The 12536-nt window shown below is 48.2% G+C and overlaps 1 protein-coding gene across 1 annotated transcript in view; it reads right to left on the reverse strand.

Annotated features, from left to right (window-relative positions):
- Positions 1-3666: 3666 nt before the first annotated feature.
- The window catches only part of SARC_08930 (hypothetical protein), a 10311-nt gene continuing 1441 nt past the window's right edge, over positions 3667-12536 (reverse strand). Inside the window, exons 2-10 of the mRNA XM_014297074.1 lie at positions 11520-11718; positions 11073-11195; positions 10462-10648; positions 9934-10158; positions 8971-9318; positions 8270-8647; positions 7745-7800; positions 6095-7179; positions 3667-5670 (exon numbers count right to left, since the gene is read on the reverse strand). Of these exons, the coding sequence (XP_014152549.1) occupies positions 4760-5670; positions 6095-7179; positions 7745-7800; positions 8270-8647; positions 8971-9318; positions 9934-10158; positions 10462-10648; positions 11073-11195; positions 11520-11718 (3512 nt within the window). The 3' untranslated portion in view covers positions 3667-4759. The remainder of the gene's footprint in view (positions 5671-6094; positions 7180-7744; positions 7801-8269; positions 8648-8970; positions 9319-9933; positions 10159-10461; positions 10649-11072; positions 11196-11519; positions 11719-12536) is intronic.

Consider the following 12536-nt stretch of genomic DNA (forward strand, 5'->3'; position numbering starts at 1 on the left):
TATATATATAGGCTGTTTTCAATCATTTTTACCTTTTGAGTGTATGACCGATATATGCGTGTCACAACATCGTCCGAAAAGAGGTCTAAGGGATGTACCGTATGTTTTTGAGATGTGGCACACAGGCGTATGGCAAATTTTTACAAGGACATGCTATTGAATGAGGAGTACCTGTGTGTAATTGGGTAGAGAGGTAACTGTCGTTTACTGTGAAAAGGGGAGACAAGCGGGTAGGACGAGACGTACACACCAGATTGGGTGATGTAGTTGCGAATTTATGTGTGGAAACAAGTCACACATGTTGGGACACAATTGGAAATGTGTGGTAAACGTGTCGTGGAAACGTTACTGTGCAACAAATAATCCGGCTATGGACACAAGTGTTTCATAGTCAACGAGTATTTTAACTTAGAGATTGTATGCACATAGAGCGTCTTCGAGAGAGAAAACATAAATTAATGATTCTTCCCAATAAACATCTGAAATAGGGCCCCACCGATGCCGTAGTCAGTGGCATATGCCTTCAGCTCCAACGGAATTTCGTCAACGGGATCTTTGAATTGCGGAAAACATCACTTCCGTCATCTGATCTCACGCCAATTGATGCTCTGGTTTCCAGCGGCCCTCAAATAGTGTCTCCATAGGCACCAACTGAGAAAATGATCGAAGTCGCACCACCTTGTGTGCAAAGTTTAGCAAATGTTCATGGAGGAAGTTCACTGATCCCAGTGCCGAAGAAATATCTCTTTTACGCCGAATGATAGACCAATCGATCAGACGATGTTGCTTTTCATTTGGTGCTGACGCCTTCTTAGCCAATACCATGACCACTCGAACTGCAAAGTCACATTTCTTCTGACTTGGTTTATAAATATTCTCCGGCAGTCGACGCATCATTTCCTGCACTGTCTTCAGATGTCGTCGTAGCTATCCAATGTAATAATTAGTCCCCAACATAGCAATGAACATCGAGGCTGGCCATTAAATTACTAATCATACGTTGGAATTATGTAGTGAGTGTGGTCAAGCCGAACGGCGCTCGAACATTGTTCATTGTCCCAAGTGAATGAGAAAGTGTGCTGCAAGTCACAACAGACAGTTTGCTCTTCAGATTGCTATTAATCTCGTTGACTTTCAGGGGTGTAGATTGATCAGGTACGTGTGCGTCGTTCTATCGCTACAGGTGTAAACGATGGTACTGCCAATAAGGGTAAATTGGCCATATACGATGAGTTGCGTCGCTTAGTCACTCGTCCCCATTTCTACTTCTGTATTTACCTGCTGTGTGACATGTGATGTGTATTTGTCAGACACAAAACCCAACAGTTTGTTACCCTAACGCATAAATTGTTTTGGATCCATGATCGTATCGTTGGCTTCGAGATAACGTGATAGCCGTTTCCGAACGCCGCCTCTCTCTATGAGGTCGAATGCTACCCACAACGGTATCAGCTTCATCAGTTCGTCCTTAGCTTTGCGGTGAAGTTTTATGAACGGGCACGACAACCTCGTTATTTCCAAAATCAGATGTCCCATGACAATGTTCATTCCAAGAATAACAATAATATTTTCTAGTAGATTCGAAAGTTTGAAGGTCTCTTCAAGTCAGTACATAGTCATAATAATCGATGTGCACTGTCTGACACTTGCCTGCCGGGGATACGCAAGGATTCGTCCGCTAAATAAATATAACTTTTGTATTACACAAATACCCTACGCACAAGGCTCGTAGAATAGAAGGCAACGTGCACAGCTATAGACTCAAGACATACATTGATCCCCTGTATCTAATGACCGACCAAACATGGTGGCAGCTGGGCTGATATCGCAGAGAGAACTACAGACTCATACCGTAGCATGTTTCAGAACTAGATGTCAAGTTCGATGAAATGTTCAGTGTATGCGATCGCTATCATCTTTTTGAAGGATTTGGCGAATTTCCTGGGTACGATAATTTAAACCTTAGCTTTGTAGGGCCGGTGGTAGAATTCAAATCCGAATTGTTCCATACGCGTTTACTCAACTTGATCGAGTGTATCAACGCGCACAGGCGCACGTGACTGCGCACGGTGCTTCGCCCCTGAAAATATTCTGTTACGGCGTCAAGAGCTACAGGTACAGTTTCCGACATCACTGATACATAAAAGCAAATCACAGCGGCGCCATTACACCAACAGTGGCGCGCAATTAAAAGCCTTCGTCAAACAATCCACGAGTGACAACGGCCAGCATGAAGGATTTTAGAGGCTTAGGTCTTTGGTGCCGTCACGAGGACAACATGGGTCGCGTACACTTTCACTTCTTTAGAGATGCGGTTTGCCAACGATTGTGGGGGTTCGTCTTCAACTACGTCCACCAGTGCATCCCGGGATCCCGCTACAGAAGGAACTAATTGACAAATGTAATGCATTGGGATTACCAGGACTACGTCATGTGAATACAACGAGGCCGGGTATTGGAGAGTTTGTGGCCCCGGCTCGACCAATTCCCTCACAGGTAACATTTGGTATACGTGAGGGCAAACAGTTCACCAAGCCCTCAACTTGGGCGAACTGCGGCACAGGATAATAGAGGTTGCCGCGGTAGTGACCGTGGACGAAACACGAAGCGGTGTACATACAAGACTGTGTTGATGAATATACCGACCCGTCAATAGGATATCATCGTCAAAAAATGGCGTATTGCCTCGGCCTGTTGGAAGCGACATCTTTCGGGACACTAGAGTGCACTGTCTGCAGCAGGCCAAATTTGGAAAACATGTATGAGAAACTATGCTAAACAAGCTAGCGCTGAAACTACGACAAAGCGTGTTCCAAGCTCAGAAACAAATCGAGTATGATATTGTAAATGTAGTTATTATATACGCGCGTGAATGACATCGGGTACCAATGAGAGATTATTGTTTTATTGGGCGATGATCAATTCGGTCACGAGCAGAAGGGGATACCATGAGTCGGTACCGGCTTTATGACGCTCTTAAGCCGTCACTGATGAGTTCTGAACGAGATACTGCTGCCCAGTCCGTCACCAGAAAGGAAGGAAGTCATATTACAATAGGGGCTACTACTACCTGCATTGTACCTGCCAATCTTTGCGGAGTAGTACTGCCGGGACAGCCATGCTACGTAATTTTATCAAAAGAATGATCCTAGGCCGAGTCGTTGATATATTTTGAAAGCTGTGGATCATCGCGCAAAGCGAGGGGTTGGTATAACATGTAGCAGATATGATAGCACGCCACACGTGATGGGCCGAGCGGAACTTCGAACAACCTTTGTTTGTACATTAAGGATAAAAGCAGGATAATTTTGGTTCATCAGTCGGTGTCGGGATAGAAAACCTTTCGATTTAATAAGTGGGAGGCGTGGAAGACCTAAACTTAAACCCACAGGGATGATCTAGCGATGCGCTGCTAACTCCTGCAAGCTCTACGATCCTCAATGCAATGCCGCTTGGCGCACATCAAGAGAACAACGGACAGCTGTGACTAGAAAAATAGTTTGTAAACTCTAGAGCTTGTCTATGCCCTCAGCGAGGGCAGACTCTGAGCTGCATACAATTTTGATCAAGACTTTAATATCCTGAACAAAGCGGATTTTTCGAATATAAAAAGGTTTACTAAGTGAAGAAATTGCCAGAAACAGGGCGGTTCGGGTGGTAAGTGCTATCACCATTTTCTAGTATCGGCGAGATGACATTTATTATTTGGGCTAATATAGAGGGCCATCATCTCCTCAGGGTATCTACTAGCGTCAGACACAAGCGGGGATGAATGATGAGCCGAAACCGGGTGGAAGTCATCATAAATGAAATTATAGTTGCCAAACAACAAATGAGCTGCTTGCGACACTCATGTTCGCCGTCTATTGCACTCCCGCAAAATCAATAGTCATAAAGATCTCCTGTACTTTACCCAACAGAATAATTTGGTCTAACTACCAATACTCATGCGCTAGAGATGCGAGTATAGTTAGTGGTCGAGCCCAACTTTACTAGAAAAAATTGGGTACAATTTGCAGAGCACCTTTGGATTTATCCGAAACGACAAGACCGCATCCCTATCTAGTACGTACACCATTTTCGTCAGTTAATTCTGTGCTTGGAACACTACGGCCTTAGACGAGTATTCAAATTTGAAACTGTTCTCACCAACTTTGATTGCATCTTGCCGCCGCAGCTGGCACCCTATACCAAAGGAGTCGACGACCCTGTTGAACACTTCTTTGTGGTCGGGGAAAAGCATCAATCCGACCGATACACGCAAATTTCACATGGCTTTGATTCAAGGGAACGACGTTGTACCTGAAGAGCTCTATTGAAATTTAAGTGATCTTATTCACAGCAATACTATACGGCCCATCAGCACGGCTTGCCGGTGACCACATGTTGGATCGTGCATGTTCTTGTAACGGGCAGCTCAAAAAATTGTGAAAAGAAACTATTGTTTGCCACAAATTAGGTTGCTCTTCACCATCAATACAACAACGAGCATCTCCCGTTCTCGCAAGAAAATCCGATCGACTCAGTGCGCTCTGTTGTGCCGAGTCCGAGCTATGAGTGCACGACATCATATTCAACTACACATAGAAATACGAACGATCAGGCTATTCTCTTGCGACTCCTTGTCCTTGATCCTTCAAACTTGTGTGTCTCGCTAAGCTCAAATCCACATACTCACACTCATCTGAGAATCGGGTCGATGCGGTACAATTTAGTCCAGCTTCACTACGTTTTCACAGATATCCAAATACTATTGACCTTAACCCTTCTTCTGCGCCTCCTTGCCCTGGAATTTCCTGAGGACGTTGAACATCTCCAGACCGGTAAGTTCAGCCACTTGCTCGGCTTTCTCGACACTTAAAGCCTTCCGGTCTCCGTCTATGTTGAAAGCATTGGCGTCTGCAGCTTCCCCCCCTTTACTTTTCCCTTTAATATCAAAGGTCAGCCAATCATCGTTCTCCGACCAATTGAATGGGTCCTTACTATAACGGTCTGTCATATCACCTGTGCTCAAGGTCGCTATATGGCCCTGTCTTTCATCGTCGCGACTGATACCAGACTGAACATCATCTGACCCGCCAGTCCGCACACTCTCCAGCCCAATGATGAGGTCATCCACAACCGACGGCACCGAAGAAGCAGCTGGCATGGCCGACACATACGGTGAGTCGAATAGCTCTTCCAGGAACTTCCCTTCAGACTGATCCCTAGAGCTGTCCTGCTCGGGGTGGTACCCCTGAAGGCTCTCTTCACCACTGCGCACGTGAGTGGGTGAGATGGCAGTACCGGCGCGTGACTTCAGATTCGATTGCGATAGTGTGTCCATCATTTCCTGATTCATATCCGCTACCGCCTGGGCAATATCTTTCTCTGTGGGTATCTTTGTCCAGTAGCCATCGGGCGTTAAGCTTGCCTCTAGCTCTAGGTTGCTCTGCATGGTCTCGGGTAGCTCGAAAGCCTTGTGTACCAGATATCTACGTGCATGGACCCGTTCTATTGCGGCCTTGTCCTCGACGTACAGAGTGGACTCTGCGACAGCCGCACTGAGTTCCTCGATGTGAACGCGTTCTACCTCATCCGGAGAAATCAGAGGCCCACTGCCACCCAGATTCTGATACACCCGCATGATACGAGCGTATTCACTGGAGCGCCCAAACTTCTGCTCCATACCTAGTGTTGAAATAGCACATCAATGTCAGACTACAATGTTGGGAAGACAACCGCCGAGGTGGATGCCGACTAATCGACTCATACAATTTTAAAACTGGGTAGACATTTCTCGCATACCCCCAATTTCTCAATATGTCCGGGATGGATTGACGGTGATTGAACACAGCCATATCCAAAGTGTCGGATTGCAACCACAAATACGCAAGATAAAACATAACGAGACAGGTTACACAAACAATCACTAAACGAAAACACGCGATAATACATACGGCGACAGGCTATGGAAACAAAAACCAAGCACATATTACCCAACAGAACCATAAGCGGTCGAAGAGACACGGATACCGCGAATACGCAATCGATGAACAACCCAAAGAACAGCTGGCACGTGTACATGCACATGCGCAGACGTGAAACTACGCACCTCCCAATCCTGAACGCAGAGCCTCCAGGTAAGACGGTCTTCGCATCGAATGTTCCGCAGTGCCCCATTGGCAGACGCGTACGCTCTCCACAGCTTCCAGAGCTACATCCAAGCGGTCCATCTCCACACACATCCGTAACACAACGTTCAACACGGACGAGGGTGGCGGCATGTAGGTATTTGGGCCTCGACTGGCTAGTCTCTCCTCGGCAGTCTGTTCAGCGCCACTAATGTGCTCGGAGAGATGCGCCTTGAACAACTCCAGGGCCAGGTACTTGATACCATCGTCCCACAGTGCATCGACCGCATCGGGCAGCAGTGACACCCCGTGCTCATTGCGCGCCTGGCGAAGCATGAATGGCAGTCGGTCCAGTCCGAACTTGGTGCGCTGCTTGGTCGACTTCATCGACTTCGTCGCATTGTCGCCCTTAACCGCCTTGGCCGCTCTGGTCCCCACATGCCTGCGGATGTCATCCAGATTCACATTGCGCTCCAGCGCGTCGCGGGCCCACGCGGTGTAGTCGTCATCCGCCACCCCATCGCTGACACTCGAGTTGCCCAACATGGGGAACGACAGGCACGCGCTAATCAGCGACGCCGTCCCTTTCTCCAACGCCCCTCGATCCAGTACAACGTTGCTGCGCAGCTTGTTGCCACCACCAGGCGGTTCAACTAAACCCACAGACTGCACCTGCTTCTTGCCCTGGGCTGGCCGTGCTTTGGGCTGCATTTCGGTCCACAGAAAGTGCGCAAAGTTCGGGACACACCGGTCCACGCTGCGCGGCCGGTGCGTCACCGCCAGGGCCGCCGCGCACACGCGGTAGTGGTGCAGAGTACCCAGCTGCTCCCCTGAGAGGTAAGTATGTGCTGGATCGGGCATCTTAGCCGCCGGGCTTCGGCTGAGCGTATCTAGAAGCAGCTTGACCTCGTACTCGATCACGGCACACTCGGCGAGCGCACACGCCATGTCCACGTCGAGGTCTACACTGCACTTGTTGAGCAAGCGTAACAGCGGCTCCAGCCGCGTCTCGGCGTCGGCGTCGTATGCGGCGGGGGACTCCGCGCAGCACTGGGCCGCCCATAACCTGTATGGTATGGTGTGGTATGCGTGACAATATCAATGCTCTACGTACTGGATGACGCCTAAAGCTATCAATAACCTACAGGATGCTTTATGCGTGACAAGTTAATAGGTGCGTGATCAGTGTTTTGTGGCAATACCAGTATTCAACATACTATATGATGCGTAAAGATATCAATAGCCTCTTTGTGAATTATACCTTATTTGAAGGCAATAGCCTGGCCGCACATGAAGAGACAAAATAACAACATGACATTCGCTTGGCGACTGCGGGAACGGCCAAAAGAAAGTATAAATTTACATGCCATTGGTAACTTCCCAGGAATACAGCAGCTGCAATACATCCTCTGGAGAAGATGTATTTCCAACAACTCAGCTTTCGCCACGGGGTGTGCGGATTACAAACACATACACACACACACACAAGCCCTTGCCAGCACAAATAGTATTCTGACACGGTGCTCATGAGGGGGTTTACGAATACAGAACTAACGGACGGTAGCCATCACACAATTCACGAAGCAATGACCAAATCAGCTTCACATTAGGGCGCAGGACAAACAACATACGTGACTGTCTTAGTCAAGTCGGAATCGTGCGCGGACGCTTTGAACACCTCCTCTAGCTGTGGGACATATTCGGAAAGATCAGAACAGGGTTGAGTAATATATGTGAAGTGCATAGGCGGTAGAAAACACTTAGTATCGTTACACCAACACATTTTTCCTCTCCCACATCCGGTAGAGCACGCATGACCAGCATTGACGATACTAAACTTCACTACGAGATGTTAGGCTACAAGGCAACACCAGGTGTCCGCAAAGTAGTCGCCAAGAATGGCGTGGGATGTAAAACCCTTGCCATGTTCCGTCTGGCGTTCCCAGAGGGCTAAAACAGTACAACGTCAAATGCAACGCCTAAATCAGCGCGCGGGATTTATCAATCTGAGATCAACCCGAAGGTGTCAGTCACCCCAACCGCATGGAACAAACGCGGTGCATTTGTATTGTGTACTACGACGATTACGACTACTTCCGACATTTCATATGCACACAAAAGATAACACAAAAGCAGGGGGTTCTGGTATATCTTACCAATACGTTGTTCGGCACGGTGTGGTGTGTGTGCTCAGACTTCATCACTCGGAAGAGCATCTGAGCTCGGCGAGTATCAGCGCCAGAATTATCCACAGTGCTTCGTCGCGCCAACCACCGACTATAAACCCACGCACCAGCCCCCTCTCGCACATAGGGAAAGCGGGCCAGCATATTCAGCATGGTCTCGTACACCGATTCAAAGGGCTTTGTGCGAACTATAGTCCTGTTGCTGTCCTGTATCTTTTTCTCCATGCTATGGACCAGGCTCAGCGCCATGTCGACAGCTCCGGAGGGCTCCAGGCCGTGCACGACAACCGCCAGAGTGCTGCTGTCTGGTCGGACATCGTCGTCTCCCGCCTCCATGCGTGCGATAATCTAATTTGTGGTGAAGAGAAGTCAATCGTATAAGTTAGAAACTCACTACTATTGATATAATTATATATATATATATATATATATATATATATATACATAACACACACACACATATATAGATACTAATATATGCGTAATAAAAAGGTCGTTGCAGCGTGTGAGTGAGGTGTGAATATACAAAAAGTGGATATAGAACTCGACACACTGCGCCTGGTACATTACAGCCAGAGAAAGTACAGGACACTTAAGTAAACACACGGCATAACAACGCCTCCACTCCAAATGACCATCTCATGACGCGTCATCTTTCAACCCACACACACCTCCGTGACAGCCTGCAGCTTCACCATGAGCGATCCGTTCGGACTGTCCGGATCCAGCGTCGCGCCAATCAGCACATGGTACCACTCCTTGGGCATCGGCAGCTTCAGCGCCTTCACACACTTGTACAGTGCCATAATGCCACTCACAGGCACATGGGCGCTTTGGCTATCCGAGTTGTCTGCGAGCAGGCCGTTCCTTAATGGTTGGGAGAGGAGAGCTATCGCACTGTACGATGAGAGCCCCATGGCATTGTCGGCGTCTGCCAGAGCGGTGGCCTGGTTCTCGCGTCGCAGCCGTTGCTCCTCTGCAAAGGGTGCAAAGGAATTGTCCAGCAACTCCCGAACAACCTGCAGGGCAAATGTGTAAACGACGAAACACAGTGAGACGTCTCAAAACATGAGCTGTATAATTCCAGGTACTAACGAAGAAAAAACAAGGACACTCACAATGTTCTATATTACTCGAGGTTACAGGATTCGTATCAATCCCGCTTGGGCTGTGAACTCCTTATATTCAGGCGTTTTCATTGCGTTGCGAGTAGTGAACATTTAAAAGTAGATATAGTGTGCAAATATATATTCCTTTGCCAATGTTACAGAATAGCTATCGTTCATTTTATACGTATAAATGGCTGTCAAAATTTAAGCGGCCGTAAGCAGCCCACACTAAAACGACACAGATGCCCGATAGGATCCAGCAAAATATATCTCATGGACGCTAAAAGAATTGATTTGAACTATGTATTTAGCGACCACACCTAATACACACATGGTCCATGTTTTAAAAACCTTGTTGTTAAATTCTCCAGTCGCGAGATAGGGTGATGGGCGAAAACCTTAAATTTCAAACTCCGCAACCCCAACCAGTGCAACCGATGTATAGATGTCGAATACGTTATCGCCAGATTTTAACCATAGCCGCTTTTTACAACACATTCATCATATCGGAGCCATGACACACACCTTACTATCAAACTCTAAGTTTAGATGGTCCATGTACATCAGAGCTTGCATGGCCGAGTCTCGCCGGCCCCTCCGCACCAACGTTTTCAGGTATGCACTCCATATTTCTTGGCACCCTTGGCTGCCTTCACTCGCGTGCTGTAGCAGCCATCGCGAGAACTTGCCACATTCGTATTCGTTGTGGAAGATATACAGACTGTCGTGCCGTCGTAGTTCTTTGAGCCCCTACACGAGTTCGAGAAAGGCGGGTTCGGGTTTCTGAACTCAGATATTCGGTACGAATTCAATGCAGATCCGTTTTTTAACAATGCCCCACGTGTAAGCGCAAGAGATGTTCAATTTCAGATTCGCAAGGCACACTGATGGTCGCATTGTTATGAAAGATGATAAGGGTACAACTGAGTAGGCGATGTGTATTTAATTCGTACGTGGGTGGGCACTACAGTATCGTTGTACCACAAGCAGAGGAAGCAATACTCAACAGTACAACAAACAGTAGTCCACACACACGCACAAATAAGCACCTACCAACTCCAAGCGGTATTTCTTGGCCATGTACTGCAGCATACCGCCGCGCACCGACTTGACAAACCATTGCTCAGTGATAGGCTCTCGCAGCCACAAGCGCAGCAGGCGGATCATCAGATCGTTGTCGAGTGTGTGGTCTCTGAACCGGGTGATGTCAATGAAGTATTGCACAGACAGAGCCCGCAGTCTGAGAGAGAACGAGGACGAGGGCGAGGATATGTATGTACTGTTGAGATCAGGCTGGCACTTGTGGGCGATGATAGCGGGGACGATATAAAATAGGGAAGGCGTGTGTTGTGGTATATACCTACTACCCTGATAGAAAGCAGGTGATGGGTTTAGGGAGTGACCCAACTTTTAGGTTGTGTCACCGATCACCACGCTCAGAGGTACAGTGACAGCTGATCAGGTCATGTGACACTCGCACAATGACGCGAACGACACAATGCATGCAGCGATGCGTCTGTGTAGAGAAAGTTATCCCACAAACATCTGACAACAAAAATCCCACACAAAAAGTGAGCACCAGTCATCCAGTCATCAGCCCACATCCTCCTCAGATGTTCTGACCAACAAAAAAACCGTCCCAGTTGTGACGGGGATTCACCTACCTGATCTGGAATGTTGGATCGCTCGTGTTGTGGTACACCCACATGCAGTGCTCGATGAGATCGGGCATGTCGGTCCACTGCCGCCCGTCTGCCACACCCTTTAAGCGCAGGACCAACAGACTCCTACGGAGGGTGAAGTATGGCCCAAACATCAGCACTATATCACTCGGGTGTGAAAACTAATGAATTGAAGCATCACTAACGGTAGATGGTATGCTCCGATGGGTTGTTTGTGGGTGATGGAAGGGAGGAGTGGAATAGACGACGCAGGACCATCCTTCGCCACATACACACACACACCCAGCAAAATACGCCCCCACAGCTACCATAATACACGAGTGGCAAATATAACACTCTTTCAATTGGATGCACCAGCCTAATCTTCGCATGATTCCTATTCAAATCCAATATCAAACACCAACCCACGCGGGAGCAACAGGCACATACCAGTACGTCCACAACACGTTGTGGTTGGATCTTGCGATCTGGCACACTACCTTCCACTCTCTGCTTGTGAGGCCATGCGTCGCATACACATCCGCCTGTAGCAGCGGTGTGGACCAGTGGTTGGCGTACCGAAATGTGTTCTCTAGTAGTCCGCTTACGTCCGTTGACGTTGGCAGGGGTACCGTCTCGTCGTCGATTGCTGCGAGTGGGTGAGAGGTGAGACCACGCAGGTGTCAGTCAGGCAAGCACGCCGCGATGCAGCACAGTAGATACATGTCGGAGACATACACAGGATTGTAAAACGTGCTGAATGTTCTTGGTGCTGGGGGGGTCTATAGGCTGCAATTTGTGTGGGTGTAGACCACCTGCGCTCCCGAGTAAATCTGATGCTCGATTAGTTTGGAACGAATCCCCAGCCTCCCCCGGTGTAAGGCACAAGGTAGATACCGTGCAGGAGTGTATGAATAACTGAGCTCTATCGATCGCCCACGCGAACGGCAACCAGAAAAGTACCCGCTACCATGCGCCATGGGGAAACACACACGGCATGGGAAGCGGGCAGGACTACAGGTGGGTGTGTGGGCTGAATGTGACAAGCAAGCACTCATTGCACGGCCCACGGTACACCCACAGTACACCCACGCCGAGTCTATATCGGTCGTGCTGCTACATACACCCAGCTGACTACAGTACAAGTACAGCGACTGCTACGTGCTTGGTGTGACGTTTGCGGGTATCTGAATAGGAGGCCTAAGAAAACGCCGCAATACCTTAGTGAGCTCTATGCCTGTGCAATCACGCATAGACAAATCAAACGCACGGCCAACACGCATGTGCGTAGATACTTAGCGTTCAGAAACATAGAGTCCACTCAAGGCACACATGAACCAACAAATGGGCAGGGTTTCAGTATGGTATACAGACACAAAATAAGGAGGTATATCGTATTTGAGTTATCCAGGCACACACACGGTTAGTATTATAAACTAATAATGAATACAATGAAATAGTGTAGAT

Source organism: Sphaeroforma arctica (genome assembly GCF_001186125.1).
Source record: "Sphaeroforma arctica JP610 unplaced genomic scaffold supercont1.854, whole genome shotgun sequence".
Lineage (NCBI taxonomy): Eukaryota > Ichthyosporea > Ichthyophonida > Sphaeroforma > Sphaeroforma arctica.